The sequence below is a fragment of the Agelaius phoeniceus genome, chromosome 19 (assembly GCF_051311805.1).
Source record: "Agelaius phoeniceus isolate bAgePho1 chromosome 19, bAgePho1.hap1, whole genome shotgun sequence".
Taxonomy (NCBI): Eukaryota; Metazoa; Chordata; class Aves; order Passeriformes; family Icteridae; genus Agelaius; species Agelaius phoeniceus.
Genome location: NC_135283.1, coordinates 12,336,018 through 12,357,644, shown reverse-complemented (window position 1 = coordinate 12,357,644; position 21,627 = coordinate 12,336,018). Strand labels below are relative to the sequence as shown.

General features: G+C 49.8%; 1 protein-coding gene across 5 annotated transcripts in view; it reads left to right on the top strand.

Moving 5' to 3' along the window:
• Positions 1 to 21,627, top strand: part of SLC39A11 (solute carrier family 39 member 11) — a 75,440-nt gene that overhangs the window by 36,452 nt on the left and 17,361 nt on the right. For all 5 annotated transcript variants that reach the window (XM_054644976.2, XM_054644975.2, XM_077188277.1 and 2 more), the window contains exon 6: positions 12,971 to 13,141. In XM_054644976.2, the coding sequence (XP_054500951.2) occupies positions 12,971 to 13,141 (171 nt within the window). The remainder of the gene's footprint in view (positions 1 to 12,970; positions 13,142 to 21,627) is intronic.

The window sequence follows — 21,627 nt, the reverse complement described above, 5'->3', positions numbered from 1 at the left end:
TAAGTGACGATGCCACCAGGGCTGTTCCCAGTGAAGGACCCTGGGTTTGGCCCTCAGTTGGGAACAGCCCTGGTGGCATCGTCACTGTGAGGTTCTGTGCCTTGCCAGGGAGTTCCCCCCACCCACTGGGGAGTTTTGGGGGGTGCTGGAAGCTTCTGGGGCTCTTTTGGGGTTGGGCTGGTCCTGGAGTGGTGTTTGAGAAGGGATTTGGGTGTGGGGCTCTGGCTGGGGTTTGAGGAGGAATTTGGAGGTCAAACTCTGGGTGATGTTTGGGGTGGGATTTGGGGGTCAAACTCTGAGTGATGTTTTGAAGAGGAATTTGGGTTTTGAGCTCTGTTGAGGTTTGAGAAGGGGTTTGGGTTTTGAGCTCTCAGTGATGTTTGGGGTGGGATTTGGATGTTGAGCTCTGGGTGATGTTTGAAGTGGGATTTGGGGGTCAAACTCTGATTTTTCTGTGGTGGGATTTGGGTGTTGTGTTCCAAGTGCCATTCAGGAGGAACTTGGGTGTTGTGCTCTCAGTGATGTTTGAAGTGGGATTTGGGGGTCAAACTCTGATTTTTCTGTGGTGGGATTTGGGTGTTGTGTTCCAAGTGCCATTCAGGAGGAACTTGAGTGTTGGGCTCTCAGTGATGTTTGGGGTGGGATTTGGGGGTCAAGCTCTGAGTGATGTTTTGAGGAGGAATTTGTGTGTTGAGCTCTGGTTGATGTTTGAGGAGGAATTTGGGGGTCAAACTCTGGGTGAAGTTTAAGAAGGGGTTTGGAGGTTGAGCTCTGGTTGATGTTTGGGGTGGGATTTGGGTGTTGGGCTCTCAGTGATGTTTGGGATGAGATTTAGGGGTCAAACTCTGAGTTATTTTTTTTGAGGAGGAATTTGAGTGTTGGGCTCTCAGTGATGTTTGGGGTGGGATTTGGGGGTAAAAGTCTGAGTGATTTTTTTGTGGTGGGATTTGGATATTGACCTCCAAGTGACATTCAGGAGGAATTTGGGTGTTGGGCTCTGGTTGATGTTTAAGAAGGGGTTTGGGGCTTGTGCTTTGGGTGATATTTGGGGTGAGGTTTGGGGGTTGAGCTCTCAGTGATTTTTCTGCGGTGGGATTTGCTCCAAGTGCCGCTCATGAGGGATTTGTGTGTTGAACTCCCTGTGTTTGGTGACTGGGAGCCCAGTTTGGTGCAGGAGGGAGCTGATGGGGCCAGTGCTGGTTCTCCAGCACCCTCCAGGCTCCAGCCAGACCCCAGGATAATCCATGGGAGCAAGGGGGAGGCAGTGCTGCTGAAGGGAACAGCCCTTTCTGGGGGCTCCTGTGCTGCATGGAGGCCCCAGACAAACCCTGACTCCCTGTTTATGTTCCTCTAAAAGCCTCAGCACAGGCAGGCACCTCTTTGATCTGCCAAAAATGCTGGAAAATGAGATTTTTCCGTGTTGGGGCTGCAGTCACACACCCTGCACAGGGGGGTCCTGGCTGTCCCATTCCCACTGAATGCCAGGGCTCTGGAGCATGGGAAGCCTGTGCTCTCTGCTCAAGTACCCTGAGCCTTCCTAGCAGTAAATAAAAGCTATTTTTAAAAAGAAATCCTTATTTTGACCATAGTTGGGCAGCTCCACGGAGCCTCTTTTGCAGCATTTTTGTTGTCTGAGTGCAGCCTTCCTGAGGACTGGGTTAGGCCCAGCTTTGGGGGCTCTTGTTCCCAGCTTTTCCCTGGGTTTGGTTTGCAGCTCTGGTGGGATCCCACCTGCCAGAGGTGTGGAATTCCCAGGATTTCACCTGCCTGGGAGCCCGTGGGATGCAGCTCCCCCTGGTACCTGCACGGCAGGCTGTGCCTAATTACTGGCACTAATTAAAACCCTCTTCTGGAGGTGGCAGATAAGAGCAGCAGCGTTTCCTGCGTGGCAGCAGATGCTCCCTAGCACCCATCTGCTCCTCGCCTTTCCAGCCCTTCTGTGCTCCCTGGAATTCCTCCTGCAGTGGGAAAAGGATGGGGAAAACAAGGATGGGGAGGTTTGGAGGAGGAGGAGATGGCAGCAGGGGATGGGTTTGGCTGCTGAGGGGCACTTGGAGAGCAGTGGCACTGATGGCTTCAGCCCCAGGAGTGCCAGAATTCCTTGGAAAAAAGGCTTTGAAACAGGGAAAGTTAAGGGAAGACATGGCTGAGAGGAATCCTTGGAAAAAAAAGGATTTAAAACAGGGAAAGTTAAGGGAAGACATGGTTGGAATCCTTGGAAAATAAAGGATTTAAAACAGGGAAAGTTAAGGGAAGACATGGTTGGAATCCTTGGAAAATAAAGGATTAAAAACAGGGAAAGTTAAGGGAAGACATGGTTGGAATCCTTGGAAAATAAAGGCTTTAAAACAGGGAAAGTTAAGGGAAGACATGGTTGGAATCCTTGGAAAAAAAAGGATTTAAAACAGGGAAAGTTAAGGGAAGACGTGGTTGGAATCCTTGGAAAATAAAGGCTTTAAAACAGGGAAAGTTAAGGGAAGACATGGTTGGAATCCTTGGAAAAGAAAGGATTTAAAACAGGGAAAGTTAAGGGAAGACATGGTTGGAATCCTTGGAAAGAAGGCTTTAAAACAGGGAAAGTTAAGGGAAGACATGGTTGGAATCCTTGGAAAAAAAGGATTAAAAACAGGGAAAGTTAAGGGAAGACATGGTTGGAATCCTTGGAAAATAAAGGATTTAAAACAGGGAAAGTTAAGGGAAGACATGGTTGGAATCCTTGGAAAATAAAGGCTTTAAAACAGGGAAAGTTAAGGGAAGACATGGTTGGAATCCTTGGAAAAAAAAGGATTTAAAACAGGGAAAGTTAAGGGAAGACATGGTTGGAATCCTTGGAAAATAAAAGGCTTTAAAACAGGGAAAGTTAAGGGAAGACATGGTTGGAATCCTTGGGAAAAAAAGGATTTAAAACAGGGAAAGTTAAGGGAAGACATGGCTGAGAGAAATCCTTGGAGAAAAAAAGGATTTAAAACAGGGAAAGTTAAGGGAAGACATGGTTGGAATCCTTGGGAAAAAAAGGATTAAAAACAGGGAAAGTTAAGGGAAGACATGGTTGGAATCCTTGGGAAAAAAAGGATTAAAAAGCCTTTAAACCAGGAAAAGCTCGGGGAGGGGGGAAGATAAGGGTGGAATCCTTGTAGGAAAACCTTTAAAAACCAGGGAAATCTGACAAAAGACAAGGGTGGAATCCTTGGGAAAAAAACCCTTTAAAACAGGAAAAGCTGAGGGAAAACAGGAGTGGAATTCTAGGAAAAAAACCTATAAAAAAATAGGGAAATTTGAGGGAAGACAAGGATGGAGTCCTTGGAAAAAACCTTTAAAACCAGGAAAAGCTGAGGGAAAACCATAGCTGGAATTCTAGGAAAAAAACCTTTTAAAAATAGGGAAAGTTGAGGGAAAGCGGGGCTGGAATCCTTGGAAAAGGCCTTTAAAGCAGGGAAAGCTGAGGGAAAACAAGGGTGGAATCCTTGGAAAAAGCCTTTAAAAATAGGGAAAGTTGAGGGGAAAGCAGGGCTGGAATCCTTGGAAAAGGCCTTTAAAGCAGGGAAAGCTGAGGGGGAAGACCAGGGTGGAGTCCTTGGAAAAAGCCTTTCAAAAATAGGGAAAATTGAGGGAAAGCAGGGCTGGAATCCTTGGAAAAGGCCTTTAAAGCAGGGAAAGCTGAGGGGGAAGACCAGGGTGGAATCCTTGGAAAAGGCCTTTAAACCAGGGGAAAATGATGCCAAGGGTGGAATCATTGAAAAGAGCTTTTAAACCAGGGAAAGCTGAGGGAAAGCAGGGCTGGAATCCTTGATTTACCTCAGCTGTTAAGGGTGAGGATTTCACTGCAACTCCTTTGTGCTCCTGGGGAAGGGGTGCCAGCTCCTGGCGTTGGCGTTTTCTTTGCGAAATTGTTCCTTCTCCCCCTCCCCATGGCCAGACGAGGGTCAGTCCCAGCTGTTCCCCTCTCCTGCTTTTCCTGGCATGGCAATAACCCGGAATTCCAGCTGTAGGGAACGAGGGGTGTCCTGGAGAACAATTTGGAGCAGCTTTTTTGCCGCTCTGCTGCTCCCCCCAGGTGTTCCCTGAGCTTGGAGCAGCCGCTCCCGGTGGAGCTGGAATTGCACAGCAGAAGAACATTGGAGGCTTTTCTGCCTTTCCCATATTCATCAACACCAAGTAATTTCCACAATCAGCCAGGGAGCAGCGGTTAATTAGGGATTTTAATAAGTTTGTGGTGCATCCATGCTTGGAGCTGCCTCTCCTCCCCTTCTCCCGCACCTGAGAGAGGGGAGCTGACAAATCCGAACCAGCTCAGCCCTTGGAAGTTCAGCTGGAGGAGGAATTCCTGGAGTCCCTGAACTTGGAGATCTCTCCAGAGGGCTTGGATGAGGAAATGGGTGGGGGAAAGGTGCAGGAGCTGGGAATGGTTTTCTTCCAGCATCTCCACCCGAGGGAAGCTCCCGATGGTCCTCGCTGGGTTTGTTCAGCGTGGAGAGAGGAGATGCTGGGCTGGGAGAAGGAGCCTGTGCCAGAGGGGACCAGCCCCTCCTGCCCTCCCCGGGCTGTCTGCAGCTAAAGCAGGGCTAAAACTGGTCCTAAAGCCCCTCAGAGGGGCTGCATGCAGCGTGACTGGGGGGAGTTTTGTGGTGGAGGCCGGTGGCGAGGGGAGAGCCTTGGAGTGCCTGTGGCAATCAGAAGTGGAAGGGTGATTTTGTGTGTTTATTGTGATTGCTGAAGGGAGGATCAGGCAGGACGTGGGGTGGGTGATGTCCCACTGCCTGGTTTGTCGTGTGTTGCTTATGCTGGACAATAAGGCAAGGGCAGAAGCAGCTGCTCGGGTCAGGGGGTGTTTAGTGGCAGCTCCAATGGCTCGGGGGTGATGGGATTTTGGGATTGATGGGAGGATGCTGAGGGTGTTGATTTCAAGGCCATAATTCAGTGGTTACTTGAGACAGCAATGGTTGTTCCTAGGAGTAGCTAATGATGAAGAGTGGATTTGCTTGGGGGTTCATTAGCAGGTGAAGGAGTTGAACCATCATTTTCAGGGTATGGGCCCGATAGGTTGTTTAGCTGACCCTGCTAGAAAGGAATATAAAGGAAGTCTGGAGGGTTTTGATTCCTCTAGTGTAGGTTCATTCCTGCTTTTCTGAGTGCTAGGAAATGAGAGGGTTGGTTTAGCTCCATGTTCACTTTATCAGAGTGACCCTTAGTGTTCAAGCACATTTCCAGTAGGGCCTTAGGTAAGGTGAAAAACGCCAATCACTTGTTTTTAAAATTTTTAAAGTTTCGTAGTAATAAAATGGTTATGAAAATAGTAATACAATTAGAGTAATAATAATTTGGACAATTTGAATTAGGACAATATGAGACAAAAAATACAAAGAGTTACGGACAGTCTGGGTCCCTTTTTCTGGGCAGCATGAGCCCTGAAAAGGACCCACGTTAACAGAGGATTAACCCTTAAAAGCAACAGCCTGTTGCATATTCATACACTTCATACATGATGCATAAATTCCATTCAAGCACAGGATTCTGGCTGGGCAGTGTCAGCTTCTTCCTCTGAATCCTCACAGTGCCTTTGAGGCAGGAAGAAGTTCATTTCTTCTGATAAAGGAGCAAGAAATTCTCTTTCTCTGAAAGATTCAGGTGTCCTGTGGCTGCCATCTCGCTGCGAGTCCTTTCTTTTTAAAAAAAGTCTCCTACATAGCACCGTTTCTATTTTAACATTTTTTATAACCTAAAACTATATTTAACACAGTACTTAAGAGAATTAATACAGCATCACTTTCTAACACAACACATATAATATTCATTTGAATATCTGCGAAAAGCCAATCATGAAATTAATGCATTTTCCACAGGTAAGGAGGCAGGGCCCAGGTAGCAAATTGGCATTTGGGTACGTCAGAGGCACGGGGCTCGTGTGAGAGGCAGGAAGGGTTTTCATTCAAGGTGTGTTTATTGACTGCTCCTGTCGGGATCCTGGGCTCCAGAGCACTCTGGGCTCCAGGGCTTAGGAGAGGTTAAAGCCAGGCCTAAATGGGAGGAGGAGAAGGGCTCTGGAGCCAGGTGGGGAGGGCTGGAGGAGCTCCACGGGTGTGGATTTGGGAGCTGAGGCAGCGCAGGAGCTCAGAGTCAACAGAGCCTCGGTGTGTTTGTGCACCAAAGCTGAGCTCAGGGCTAATGCAAACAGTTTTCATTAAGGAATAATCAGAAATAAAAAGCCATTTCACATGCTGATAAGGAGGCAGTCGGGTTTTTTTTCACTTCAGCAGCAGTTTAAGCCATGCTCAAAGCCATTTATCTTCTCTCCAGCGCTGGCTGCAGAGGATATGAAAAATGCAGCAGGCTGCACATATGTAATTAAACTTTTGGCAGAATCTTTGCCCCGCAGCTTTACTAAGAAATTCAATAATGACAAATCGAGTGGAATATCTAAAGGACTTTTTGTGAACAAGATTTAAAATAATGTCTGTGGCACGGGGAGTTATTTGCCACCTAATTGTCTTGGCAGGGCTGCGGGAGCAGCCTGTCTGTGGTGTCAGCTCTTCTTTACAGCCCGGCCCTTGTTCTGCTCTTATCTCCACTCCAATTTGCCATTGAGGCTTTCCTGGTTGCCAGCCAAGCCCGTGCTTATCCCTAATGAGTGTTTTGTTCCCCCAGCCCCATTTCCAGCTGGGAATGCTCCTGCCTGTCCCGGTCCCTCCCGAGCTGGCAGCGCTGCTCTGTAATTATCCTTTCCTTTTTATCCTCCGTTCCAGCAGCACTTGGAAGCCGAGCCCATCCCTTGAGCCGGCTCTGTGTGACACTGTGAAAGCGATGCCGGGATTGTCTCCCTGCTTGTGGTGTTGCTGCCTTTATCCCTGGCTAATCCAGGGATCACTTAGAGGAGAGGTGGTTTTGTGTCCAGGCTGGCCCTCCAAGCCCTCCTCAGCGCTTCCCCTGGAAAAGCTGCACCAATTCTTTTCCATTGCCACAGGTTTTTCCCTGTTTTCCTCACCCCTGTGGCGTCCCCCCCATCCTTTGTCACTACTGGCCTTGGTGGGGTTCAGATCTCCTTGGAAAAGGCGATTTTTCGTCATTTTCCCCCAACAGGACCAAGCAGACTGATCAACAATAATATGTAAAATATAAAATAATCATTAATGAGGTGTCTGATAGAGCTGAGCTGGGACTGAGCACCTGAGGAGGTGGCAGTGAAGTGGCAGAGCTGGGCTGGGCTTTTGTTTTTGTTGGTTGGCTTCAAACTGAAAGGTCGGAGGGTTTGTTGGGATATTGGGGAGGAATTCCTGCCTGGGAGGATGGAGAGGGCCTGGAAAAGAATTCCCAGAGCATCTCTGGCTGCCCCTGGATCCCTGGCAGTGTCCAAGGCCAGGCTGGAGCAGCCTGGGGCAGTGGGAGGTGTCCCTGTGGCACTGGATGGGATTTGAGGTAATTTCCCACCCCAAATCCATAATTATGGGCACTGCTGCACTGGGCACTTCCCTCTCTGTTTGAACCTCTGGGATTTGAAGCTTTTATCAATTTATTTTTTAAATTAATTTAATTAATGTGCAAGGAGAGTTCTGGAGGTGAAGGCACCGCGTCCCTTTGGAGTGCAAGGAGCAGCAGGTGACTGTGGGTGGTGGGAATGGCAGGAGGAGAGAATGGGGGGAATTGTGGAGGGCAAGAGCTGAGCTGCTCATCCTGTCCCCATGGCAGGGCTGGCACTGGCTGAGCTTTGAGGTTCCTTGCCCCCAGAGCACTCCAGAATCCCGTGATTCCCTGAAAATCCGTCCATTGTGGTGTTTTATGGAACGCTTGGAGCTTTCTGGGGTTTGCCACTTGTGGGGAATTTCTTGTCTGCCCAGAATCCCTTCATCCCCTCCCTGGGAACCCTTTGGTGCCCGAGGGGGATTCCTGCTCCTTCAATGTCCAATTTAATTTACCAGCAAACCTAAAGTTTATTTGTAAAAGCAAATGCCTTTTTTTTTATTATTATTATTTATTTATCAGTCAGTGGAATTCCCATTGTTCCTTGTATCTCCCAGTGCTGGTTTTATCTGTGTTTGTAAAGACAAATCCAGCATTCCTCTCACTGCAGCCCCACAGGGCCAGCTCAGGGTGAGCTGTTGGTGGGGACAAGGGCACGTGTGCTGTGAAAAACTCCAATCGCTTGGTTTTTAAAATTTTAAAAGTTTCATAGTGATAAAACGGTTATAAAATAATAGTAATACAATTAGAGTAATAATTTGGACAATTTGAATTAGGAGAATATGAGACAATAAAGACAAAGAGTTGCAGACAGTCTGGGTACCTTTTCTGGGCAGCACGAGCCCTAAAAAGGCTCCACAGAGGATTAACAGAAGATTAACCCTTAAAAACAATAACCTGTTGCTTATTCAATATTCAATATTCATACACCCCATACATGATGCAAAAATTCCATTCAAACAGAGGATTCTGTCTGGGCAGTGCCAGCTTCTTCCTCTTAATCCTAAATCTGAATCCTAAATCTTCAGGGCTGAGGACACAGGAAGAAGTTCATTTCTTCTGATAATGGAGCAAGAAATTCTCTTTCCCTGAAAGATTCAGGTGTCCTGTGGCTGCCATCTCGCTGCCAGTCCAAAGTCTCCTACACAGCACATTTCTATTTTAACATTTTTTATAACCTAAAACTCTATTTAACACACTACTTAAGAGAATTAATACAGCATCACCTTCTAACACAACACATATAATATTCATTTGAATATCTGCGAAAAGCCAATCATTAAAATTACACATTTTCCACACGTGCCAAGCAATTAAATGACCCCAGAGCGGTGCCAGGAGCAGGAATTGCATCCCGAGGTGGCACCCTGTGCCAGGGCTGCCAGCATTCCCACAGTGCCTTGGCCAGCCTGGCATCTGTTTGTCCTTGTCATGCTTCAAACTAAATATTTATCCTTGTCCCCACGGGCTGGAGCAGAGCTGAGGCCCTGCCACCAGATGTCACAGCCCGGGGGTGGCGTTTGGGGACAGCCGGCTCTGTGTGGCCGTGACAAGGACAATATTTGCCTGGGCAGCAGCATCTTGCTGTGTTTGCAGAGTGGTGGCTCTGTGCTGGGGCCAGCCAGGGGTGCTGCTGTCACCTGTGACACCAGGGAATGCACCTGCTGCTGCTGCTGCCCAGGGGGAGGTGTGGCTCTCGCCTGCTTTGTGGCACCAAAAATCCCCCCAAAAATTCCCCAGAAATCCCCCAAACATCTCCAAAACATCCCCCAAAAATCCCCCCAAAACCCCCCAAAAATTCCCCAGAAATCCCCCAAAAATTCCCCAAAACATCCCCCAAACATCTCCAAAACATCCCCCAAAATTCCCTCAAAAATTACCCAAAAATCCCCCCCAAAATCCCCCCAAACATCCCCCAAACATCCCCCAAACATCCCCCCAAAAATTCCCCAAAACATCTCCAAAACATCCCCCAAAATTCCCCCAAAAATCCGCCCCAAAAATCCCCCCCAAAAATCCCCCCAAAAATTCCCCAAAACATCCCCCAAACATCCCCCCAAAATTCCCTAAAACATCCCCAAAAAATCCCCCCAAATCCCCCCAAAAATTCCCCAGAAATCTCCAAAACATCCCCCAAAATTCCCTCAAAAATTCCCCCAAAAATTCCCCCAAAAATCCCCCCAAAATTCCCCAAAACATCCCCCAAAAACCCCCCCAAAACCCCCCAAAAATTCCCCAAAACATCTCCAAAACATCCCCCAAAAGTTCCCCCAAAAATTCCCTCAAAAATTCCCCAAAAATCCCCCCAAAAATCCCCCCAAACATCCAGGGGTTGTGGCCTCAGCTGTGCCTGGGCAGGCTGGGGCTGGAATCTCCTCATGGGAAAGGTGGGCAGGTGATGGAAGGGGCTGCTCAGGGAGGTGTCACCAGCCCTGGAGGTGGCCAAGGAACCACTCAGGGCTCTGGGGACCAGGTGGGGATTGGCCAGGGCTTGGACTCGATGGTCCTGGAGGGCTTTTCCAAAGAGGGGGGGTCTTTTCCCAGCTGGATGGTTCTGGGAGAGCACCTCCAGTTCTGGGAGAGCACCTCCAGTTCTTGTTCTGTGAGAGCACCTCCAGTTCTTGTTCTGGGAGAGCACCTCCAGTTCTGTGAGAGCACCTCCAGTTCTTGCTTTGGGAGAACTTTTTCAGTTCTTTATGAAAACACCTCCAGTTCTTGCTCTGTGAGAACACCTCCAGTTCTTGCTTTGTGAGAACATCTTCAGTTCTTGCTCTGTGAGAGCACCTTCAGTTCTTTATGAAAACACCTTCATCCCCCCAAAAATCCCCCCAAAAGTTCTTCAGTTCTTGCTCTGTGAGAGCACCTCCAGTTCTTTATGAAAACACCTCCAGTTCTTTGTGAGAACACCTCCAGTTCTTGCTCTGTGAGAACATTTTCAGTTCTTGCTTTATGAAAACACCTCCAGTTCTTTATGAAAACACCTTCAGTTCTTGCTTTGTGAAAACACCTTCAGTTCTTTATGAAAACACCTTCATCCCCCCAAAAATCCCCCCAAAAGTTCTTCAGTTCTTGCTCTGTGAGAGCACCTCCAGTTCTTTATGAGAACACCTCCAGTTCTTGCTTTGTGAGAACATTTTCAGTTCTTGCCTTATGAAAACACCTCCAGTTCTTGTTCTGTGAGAGCACCTCCAGTTCTTGCCTTATGAAAACACCTCCATTTCTTGTTCTGTGAGAACATTTTCAGTTCTTGCTTTATGAAAACACCTCCAGTTCTTGTTCTGTGAGAACACCTCCAGTTCTTGCTTTGTGAGAACATCTTCAGTTCTTGCTCTGTGGGAGCACCTTCAGTTCTTTATGAAAACACCTTCATCCCCCCAAAAATCCCCCCAAAAGTTCTTCAGTTCTTGCTCTGTGGGAGCACCTTCAGTTCTTTATGAAAACACCTTAATCCCCCCAAAAATTCCCCCAAAAATTCTTCAGTTCTTGCTTTGTGGGAACATCTTCAGTTCTTGCTTTGTGAGAACACCTTCAGTTCTTTATGAAAACACCTCCAGTTCTTGCTCTGTGAGAACATTTTCAGTTCTTGCTTTTTGAGAACTTTTTCAGTTCTTGCCTTATGAAAACACCTCCAGTTCTTGCTCTGTGAAAACACCTCCAGTTTTTTATGAAAACACCTCCAGTTCTTGTTCTGTGAGAGCACCTCCAGTTCTTGCCTTATGAAAACACCTTCAGTTCTTGCTCTGTGAGAGCACCTTCAGTTCTTTATGAAAACACCTTAATCCCCCCAAAAATCCCCCCAAAAGTTCTTCAGTTCTTGCTTTGTGAGAACACCTTCAGTTCTTTATGAGAACACCTCCAGTTCTTGTTCTGTGAGAGCACCTCCAGTTCTTGTTGTGCTCCCTGTGTTGCTGTTTTGGGAAGCCTGCAGCTGTCTGCTTTTTGTGTCCCAGCGTTGGTGACACCTCTGCCTTCCCAAGGTGACATCCCTGCGTTTGCAGCAGCCTCAGGTCCTGAACTGGCTCTGAAATCCCCCACTGGGATGTGTGATGTGCCAGGGCAGCTCTGGCATCCCACCAGAATCATTTCAGGCACCTCCCTGCCCTGCCCAGACAAAAAACCTGGGAGCTGGGGGGGGTCAAGGAGCAGGAGGGAGAATTTGATCATTCCAGAGGGGGAATTGCAGTGTCTGAGTGCCAGATCTTGGACTGGGAGCTGAGGCTGAGGAAGCTGAGCTCCTCATTTCTTGCCCTGGTCGTGCTGAAGGTGCTGGGTGGGCTTTGCCTGGATCCTTCCACCCCTCCCAGCCCAGATTTGGGGTCGGGTTTCTGGGGTTTGGGTCCAAATAACTGATGGGAAGAGAGGTGAGAGCACCAATCCTGCTGGGAGCAGAGGTTTGGGAGAGCCTGGAGCTACCCAGGGATGCAAAGGACAAAAGGTTTTGGTAGTGGAGGAAATGGTGGTGAAAAGCAGCTGTTTGGGGAGGGAAATCCAAAGGAAGTTTTGGGGGTTTTCCTTCATAAAGGCAATGGAAATGCTGCCCTGCCAGCTTTGGGATGGGGCAAGGTCTCACTGTGGGGCTCAGCAGCTCTGCCCCCATCACCCTCATCATCCTCATCATCCTCATCCTCCTCATCAGCCCCAGAGCTTGGCCCAGCCAGGCTGGAGCTTTGCTGGGTGGGACCAGGAGCAGATCCCTGGAGGAGGAGGAGGAGGCAGAGTATTGGGGTCTCCCTGAGCTCTGCACTGTGGGGAACCCCCTGCCCTGTTTGGTTTCATTCCTTGCTTTGCTTTTTCCTTCTGGGGAGAGGGGCAGGAGCTGCCCAGCTGTGCCCACCTTGGCTGACCCTGGTGTCCTCTGTCCCCTCCTTGGCTGACCCTGGTGTTCTCTGTCCCCTCCCTGGCTGACCCCAGTGTTTTCTATGCCCACTTTGGCTGACCCTGATATTTTCTGTCCCCTCCCTGGCTGACCCCAGTGTTTTCTGACCCCTCCTTGGCTGACCCCAGTGTTTTCTATGCCCACCTTGGCTGACCCTGATATTTTCTGTCCCCTCCCTGGCTGACCCCAGTGTTTTCTGACCCCTCCTTGGCTGACCCCAGTGTTTTCTATGCCCACCTTGGCTGACCCTGATATTTTCTGTCCCCTCCTTGGTTGATCCCACTGGTTTTTTTGCCCACCTTGGCTGACCCTGGTGCTCTTTGTCCCCTCCCTGGCTGACCCCAGTGTTTTTTATCCCCTCTTTGGCTGACCCCAGTGTTCTCTGACCCCTCCTTGGCTGACCCTGATATTTTCTGTGCCCACCTTGGCTAAACCCTGATATTTCCTGTGCCCACCTTGGCTGACCCTGGTGTTTCCTATCCCTACTTTAGCTAAACCCTGATATTTCCTGTCCCCTCCCTGGCTGACCCCAGTGTTTTTTATCCCCTCCCTGGCTGACCCTGGTGTTTTTTATCCCCTCCCTGGCTGACCCTGATGTTTTTTATCCCCTCCCTGGCTGACCCCGGTGTTTTCCATCCCCAGACAAGGCTGAGAATGGGGAGCCCTACCAGCGGAGGAGGGGAGCGGGGTCCCCCCTGCCCGAGGGCCCCCCAGCATTCCCAGCACCCCAGGACGGAGCCGCCCTGGCCAGGAGCAGCAGCTGGAGGAGGATTTTGCTGATGATCCTGGCTATCACCATCCACAACATCCCAGGTGAGCCCGTCCCCGCTCGGATCCCGCTCCTCCCCTGGCAGCCCCGTTCCCCTGGCAGGTGGCAGGGGCTGAGCGGGCGCCTTTGGCCGGGATTTCTGAGCCACATTTGGTGGGGCTGAGCCATGTGAGGCCTTGGCAGCAGCAGAGCTGCTGGGGAGGGGGCTGGGGGGGCCTGGAGCAGCTGCAGCCACCCCGGTGCCAGCCCAGCGTGGGTGGGAGCTGGAGCTCCCTGCGTGGGTGGGGAGAGGTGGCAAACCCTAAAACCCTGCAAACCCTGAAAACCATACAAACCCTAAAACCCTGCAAACCCTAAAACCCTGAAAACCCTGCAAACCCTAAAAACCCTGAAAACCCTGAAAACCATACAAACCCTAAAACCCTGCAAACCCTAAAACCCTGCAAACCCTACAAACCCTGCAAACCCTAAAAACCCTGAAAACCATACAAACCCTAAAACCCTGCAAACCCTAAAACCCTGCAAACCCTGAAAACCCTACAAACCTTGCAAACCCCACAAACCCTAAAACCCTGCAAACCCTAAAACCCTGAAAACCCTGCCAACCCTGCAAACCCTGAAAACCCTGCAAACCCTACAAGCCCTGCAAACCCTAAAACCCTGCAAACCCTAAAATCCTGCAAACCTTACAAACCCTGCAAACCCTACAAATCCTACAAACCCTGAAAACCATACAAACCTTACAAACCCTACAAACCCTGAAAACCATACAAACCCCTCAAACCCTGCAAACCCCACAAACCCTGCAAACCCTGCAAACCCTACAAGCCCTGCAAACCCTAAAACCCTACAAACCCTGCAAACCCTGCAAACCCTGAAAACCATACAAACCTTACAAACCCTACAAACCCTGAAAACCATACAAACCCTGCAAACCCCCAAAACCCTGCAAACACTGCGAACCCCGCAAACCCTAAAACCCTACAAACCCTGCAAACCCTGCAAACCCTACAGGGAATTGTTTTGGGGGCTTGGAGATTCCCTAAGGGGGATGAGCTCCCCTTTTATTGGAATTGTTTTAGGGACTTGGGGATTCCCTAAGGGGGATGAGCTCCCCTTTTATTGTAATTGATTTGGGGACTTGCAGCCCCAAGATGGATGAGCTCCCCTTTATTGCCAGCAGGGAATTGTTTTAGGGACTTGGAGATTCCCTAAAGGGGGATGAGCTCCCCTTTTATTGGAGTTGTTTTAGGGACTTGCAGCCTCTTTCAGGGCCTCTGTCTCTGTCTGCAGGCTGGCAGCAGCTTCTTGAGGAGGGGAGAGGTTGGAGCCCCCAGGCCAGGCTGCCACAGCCCCTGGGTGTTTGTGGGGGAAAGGTTGGATCATTTGCTCCAAAGCTGGGAATGCCAATGGAAGGGATAAATTGATAATGACAGGAGATGCCAAACTGCAGACTCTTGCTGCTAATTAATATTCATATATGCCAGCTTTAGCAGAACATTAATTATGTATTTAATCAAGCCCTGTTTATTCTGCTTTAGCTTTGTACCTTGGGTGGCTGTTAGGCTGAAGACTTCAGATTAATTAAAATGTTACTGCTGTACCACAAATAACAATTAGAGAGGTGTGAGCTGAGCAGCTCTGCCTTTGTGTGGGGAGGGGAGGGGACACCCAGGACCCTCCAGGACCCTCCAGGACCCTGCAGGACCCTCCAGGACCCTCCAGGGCTGGATCTGGGATGCTCCTGGGGGCTCTGCCCTGCTCCCAGCTCTGCTGCCTGATCCCAGGCTGCTGCAGGAGCCCCTCTGATCCTGGGCTGGCTTTGGGGTTGGGAGTGAAAGGAGGGGGCTGTGGAGCAGATTTGGGCTGGATTTGGGGTTGGGGATGAAGTGAGAGGGCTGTGGAGCAGATTTGGGGTTAGGAGTGAAAGGAGGGGGTTGTGGAGCAGCTCTTGGGCTTGGGGGTGAGGGCAGGGGCTGTGGAGCAGATCCTGGAATGAAGGGAAGGGGTTGTGGAGTAGATTTGGGTTGAATTTGGGGCTGTGGAGCAGATTTGTGCTGAATTTGGGGTTGGGGGTGAAGGGAAGGGGCTGTGGAGCAGATCCTGGGCTAAAGATGGAATTAGGGATGAAGGAAGGGACTGTGGAGCAGGTTTGGGCTGGATTTGGGATTGGAGATCACGAGAAGGGGCTGTGGAGCAGGTTTGTGCTGAATTTGGGGTTAGGAGTGAAATGAGGGGGCTGTGGGGCAGATTTGGGCTGGATTTGGGGCTGGGGATGAAGGAAGGGGCTGTGGGGCAGGTTTGGGCTGGGTTTGGGGTTGGGGATCACGAGAAGGGGCTGTGGGGCAGATTTGGGCTGGATTTGGGGCTGGGGATGAAGGAAGGGGCTGTGGAGCAGGTTTGGGCTGGATTTGGGGTTGGGGATGAAGGCAGAGGCTGTGGAGCAGCTCCTGGGCTGGATTTGGGGTTGGGGATGGAATGAGGGGGCTGTGGAGCAGATCCTGGGCTGGATTTGTGGTTAGGGGTGAAGGGAAGGGGCTGCGGAGCAGATCCAGGGGTGAAGATGGAATTAGGGATGAAGGCAGGGGCTGTGGAGCAGCTCCTGGGCTGGATTTGGGGTTGGGGATGAAATGAGGGGGCTGTGGGGCAGGTTTGGGCTGGATTTGGGGTTGGAGATCACGAGAAGGGGCTGTGGAGCAGCTCCTGGGCTGGATTTGGGGCTGGGGATGGAATGAGGGGGCTGTGGAGCAGCTCCTGGGCTGGATTTGCAGGGGGATCAGCGCAGGCCCAGGCTCCGTGCTGTGCTGGCAGATTGCAGTTCCTGAAGGGAAGGGAGGTGATTTCCAGGCTGCTTGCTTTGTCATTAGCAAAAATTGATTGGATTCCCCCTCGTGGGACGGGGCTGGGCCTCCCGAGGGAAGGGCACTGAGTGCCAGATTGCATCTCAATTACCAACAGCCCTGATCCCTGATGTGAACGTTCTCCCAGCTCCATTAAAAAAGCTGGGAGCTTTCAGTTGGAGTGATGGGGGTTTTCTGTGGTGGGGCTGCTGACACTGAGGCTGTTTTCCAATTGCTGGCTTTAGGCTTTAATGAGGGTTTGGGAACCTGCTGGGGCACCCATTAATCTGGGCCTGGTCTGGGGGATGCCTCTGCCTGGAATTCCAACATCCCTCCTGCTCCTGGAGCACCCCCATTCCTGCTGCAAGGGTGAGGAAGAGGAGGAAGAGGAGGAAGAGGAGGAAAAGGCTTCTCTGCAGCCTTGCATCCCCAGGAGGATGCAGGAAAGGGGGGGATGCTGCTGGGTGCAGGGAGCTCCTGGAGCAGCAATTCCATGGGATGGAGCAGGAATTCCATGGGATTTGAGGGAATGGAGCAGGAATTACATGGGATTTGAGGAAATGAAGCAGCAATTCCATGGGATTTGAGGGGAATGAAGCAGCAATTCCATGGGATTTGAGGGAATGGAGCAGCAATCCCATGTAATGGAGCAGGAATTCCATGGGATTTGAGGGAATGGAGCGGGAATTCCATGGGATTGCAGGGAATGGAGCAGCTGGACAGGGAGCAGTGCTGCTCCTCACAGGGATGGGAAGATCCACATTGGAACATCCATGAGTTTTTCCCAGCGTTTCTGCTCTGGAGAGAAAATCCAGCTGGGAATTCCAGAGGGAGCCAGGGACGAGCAGGGAATTGCAGAAGGCCCAGGGACCCTGTGAGGGACACAGGTGCCATCCCCAAGTTTGGGTGCTGCTCTCTGTGAGGGACACAGGTGACACTCTCAGGGCTCAGGTGACACTCTCAGGATCCAGGTGACACTCTCAGGTGAGAGATGAAGGTGCCATCCCCAGATTTGGGTGCTGCTCTCTGTGAGGGACACAAGTGACACTCTCAGGGCCCAGGTGCCATCCCCAGGGCCCAGGTGCCATCCCCAGGTTTGGGTGATGCTCTCAATGAAGGACACAGGTGACATTCTCAGGATCCAGGTGACACTCTCAGGTGAGAGATGAAGGTGCCACCCCCAGGTTTGGGTGATGCTCTCTGTGAGGGACACAAGTGACACTCTCAGGGCCCAGGTGCCATCCCCAGGCCCCAGGTGCCATCCCCAGCCGTGGCTGCTGCTCCCAGGCTGGTTTTGGCCCCGTGGCCCCAGCTCAGCTCCTCCAGGGCTCCCCCTGCAATGGGAGCAGCTGAAGGAAATCCTCATTTTCCAGGCTGGGGAGCTCCCCTCAGGCTGCTGAGGAGGGGACAGGGGGGTCTCTGATGTCCCCCTGTCACAACCTCATTTGGAGGCAGCCACTGATAACAGCACATCAATGTTTTGTCAGCAGCGCAGCCAGCAAGGTGACAAAAGGCAATTAAACCCAGCATTTTCAGCAGCAAAAGGCAATTAAACCCGGAATTTTCAGCAGCTGGGATGAAATATTCCACTGAAATATTCATGTGGGAGCTGCTTCCCTGCCTTGTCCCCATCAGAGCTCGGGTCTGTCACGTTAAACCTCATTGAGCAGTGGCCTGAGAAAGCATTTCTGTGCTGGGAATGAAACTTTAAATATCTCTGATGGATTCAGGTGCTGTGGGGTCGGGAGAGCTCAGCTCCAGCGGGGCCAGGCCCTGCTCTCTGCTCTGCTCATCTGGGAAAGAGTTCTGAGCTTCCAGAGAAGCATTTCCAGGATGGAGGAGTGCTGGGATGTTGGGCAGCTGCTGGAATTCTATAAAATCAGGTGGAGTTCTATAAAATCAGGTGGAGTTCTTTCAAAATCAGGAATTCTTTAAGATCAGGTGGATTTGTTTCAAATCAGGTGGAATTCTTTAAATTCAGGTGGAGTTCTATAAAATCAGATGGAGCTCTTTGAAATCAAGTGGAGTTCTTTAAATTCAGGTGGAATTCTTTGAAAATCAGGTGGAATCCTTTGAAAATCAGGTGGAATTCTTTAAATTCAGGTGGAGTTGTTTAAAATCAGGTGGAGTTCTTTAAATTCAGGTGGAATTCTATAAAATCAGGTGGAATTCTTTCAAATCAGGATGAGTTCTATAAAATCAGGTGGAGTTCTTTAAAATCGGGTGGAATTCTTTGAAAATCAGGTAGAATCCTATAAAATCAGGTGGAGTTCTTTAAAAATCAGGTGGAATTCTTTAAAAAATCAGGTGTTCTTTTAAATCAGGTGGAATTCTATAAAATCATGTGGAATTTTTTAAAAATCAGGTGGAGTTCTTTAAATTCAGGTGGAATTCTTTAAAATTGGGTGGAATTCTTTCAAACAGGTGGAGTTCTTTAAAATCAGATGTAATTCTTTAAAATCAGGTGGAATCCTATAAAATCAGGTGGACTTCTTGCAAAATCAGGTGGAATTCTTTAAAAACCAGGTGTAATTCTTTCAAATCAGGTGGAATTCTATAAAATCATGTGGAATTCTTTTAAAATCAGGTGGAGTTCTTTGAATTCAGGTGGAATTATTTCAAACAGGTGGAGTTCTATAAAATCAGGTGGAGTTCTTTCAAATCAGGTGGAATTCTTTAAAAATCGGGTGGAATTCTATAAATTCAGGTGGAGTTCCTTAAAAATCAGGTGGAATTCTTTCAAATCAACTGGAGTTCTTTAAAAATCCGGCGGAGTTCTTCAAAATCAGGTGGAATCCTTTCAAAATCAGGTGTTCTCTAAAATCAGGTGGAATTCTTTCAAAATCAGGTGGAATTCTATAAATTCAGGTGGAGTTCTTCAAAATCAGGTGGAATCCTTTCAAAATCGGGTGTTCTCTAAAATCAGGTGGAATCCTTTCAAAATCAGGTGGAGGCTGAGCTGTCGGCTCCCGCTCAGCTGCTGCAGCTCCATGGGATTGAATTGAGGATTGAGATGAGGATTTGCTTCTGTGGGAGGAGGAGAAGAGAGGATGAGGATGGGCTGAGGATGAGGCTGGGCTGAGGCTCTGAGGGGGTTAAACCAGGCCTAGCAATGAGCAGGGTCTCCTCCTGCCTCCCAAATCCCACCTGAACGCCCTCAGGTGCTGCTGGGAACTTGGGGAATCCCTGGGATCTGCTAATCCTGGAGCAACTAATGACAAAATGGAGATTCCTGGAGAGCCCTGGGCTTCAGCCTGCAGGGACACAGCTCTGAGTGGCAGGGCTTAAACTCTTGGAGAAATCCAAACCTCGTTATGGCAAGATTAATTTCCCACTAGGAGCTGGGCAGCTCTTCCAAGAGCAGGATGAATAATGGATGAGAGCTGGGGAACCGCCCTGGGCTGGGCCAGAGGAGCAGCTCCAGAGCCCCGGGAGGGCACAGGGGCACCCCCAGCTCTGGCAGGAACTGGGGGGTCCCAGGGCTGTGGGATGGGCAGGGCCTGCGGGGTTTGGGAGCACTGAGCAGGATTTGGGAGCACTGAGCAGGATTTGGGATCACTCAGCAGGATTTGGGAGCACTGAACAGGATTTGGGAGCACTGAGCAGGATTTGGGAGCACTGAGCAGGGTTTGGGAACTGTTGGTGGTGTGGGAAGTGCAGATCCTGCAGGATTTGGGAGCACTGAGCAGGATTTGGGAGCACTGAGCAGGGTTTGGGATCACTCAGCAGGATTTGGGAGCACTCAGCAGGATTTGGGAGCACTGAGCAGGATTTGGGATCACTCAGCAGGATTTGGGAACTGTTGGTGGTGTGGGAAGTGCAGATCCTGCAGGATTTGGAACGACTGAGCAGGATTTGGGATCACTGAACAGGATTTGGGACCACTCAGCAGGATTTGGGATCACTCAGCAGGATTTGGGAACTGTTGGTGGTGTGGGATGTGCAGGTCCTGCAGGATTTGGGATCACTGAGCAGGATTTGGGAACTGTTTTTGCTATGGGATTGCAGGTCCTGCAGGATTTGGGATCACTCAGCAGGATTTGGGATCACTCAGCAGGATTTGGGATCACTCAGCAGGATTTGGGAACTGTTGGTGGTGTGGGAAGTGCAGATCCTGCAGGATTTGGGATTACTGAGCAGGATTTGGGATCACTGAGCAGGATTTGGGAACTGTTTTTGCTATGGGATTGCAGGTCCTGCAGGATTTGGGATCACTCAACAGGATTTGGGATCACTCAGCAGGATTTGGGAACTGTTGGTGGTGTGGGATGTGCAGATCCTGCAGGATTTGGGATTACTGAGCAGGATTTGGGAACTGTTTTTGCTATGGGATTGCAGGTCCTGCAGGACTTGGGATCGCTGAGCAGGATTTGGGAACTGTTTTTGCTGTGGGATGTACAGGTCCTGCAGGATTTGGGAGGTTGGTGCTGTAGGATGGGATTGCAGGTCCTGCAGGGTTTGGGATCACTGAGCAGGATTTGGGAACTGTTGGTGCTGTGGGATGTGCAGGTCCTACAGGATTTGGGAAGGGGATGTGGATTCCAGGCAGATTTTGGGTCCATCCAGGCTGGTTTTGGGTCCATCCAGGCAGGTTTTGGGATCCATCCAGGCAGGTTTTGGGATCCATCCAGGCAGGTTTTGGGTCCATCCAGGCAGATTTTGGGTCCATCCAGGCAGGTTTTGGGTCCATCCAGGCAGGTTTTGGGTCCATCCAGGCAGGTTTAGGGTCCATCCAGGCAGATTTTGGGTCTCTCCAGGATCTTTTCCAGAGCTGTGCCCCAGTTCTGTGAGCCTCTGCCCGGAGCTGGAACTGGGGGATTTTAGGGCCAATTTTAGGGGATTTTTGGGCTCTCCTTGCCCTGTTTTAGGGCCGTTTCAGCTCTGGTTCCCCCCTGTCCTTGGCTCCAGGCTCTGAGGAGCTGCCAGTGTTGGGTTGTGGCTCAGGGCTGGGAATGCTGGGGTTATCCCAGGCTTTGCTGCTTTTCCTGCTGTTTCCAAGGCAACGGGGACCTCTCAGGGCCACAGACACGCACAGGGTGCCCTTCCCACCTGCTGGAATGCTCACCTGAGCCCCTCCCTGCAGGCTGGAAAATCCCTCCAGCTTTGGTTCTGGCCTCTGAATTCCCCCCAGCCCTTGCTGGGAGGGGAGTGAGGCCACCAGGCTGCAAAAACCCCAAAAATGGGGGGTTTAAACCCCAAAAAAGGAGATTTTAACCCCCAAAAATACATATTTTAAACCCCAAAAATGGACATTTTAAACCCCCAAAATGGGGATTTTAACCCCAAAAATAGGGGTTTAAACCCCAAAAATATGTATTTTAAACGACAAAAATGGGGATTTTAACCCCCAAAATACATATTTTAAACCCCAAAAATATGTACTTTAAACCCCAAAAATGGAGATTTTTAAACCCCCAAAAATAGAGATTTTTAAACCCCCAAAAATAGAGATTTTAAACCCCCAAAATTGGAGATTTTTAAACCCCCCAAAATAGAGATTTTTAAACCCCCAAAATGGGGATTTTAAACTCCAAAAATGGGGATTTAAAACCCTAAAAATGAGGGTTTTAAACCCCAAAAATGGGGGATTTAAACCTCAAAAATGGGAACTTTAAACCCCCAAAAATGGGGATTTTAAACCCCAAAGATGAGGGGTTTAAAGCCCCAAAAATGGGGATTTTGAACCCCAA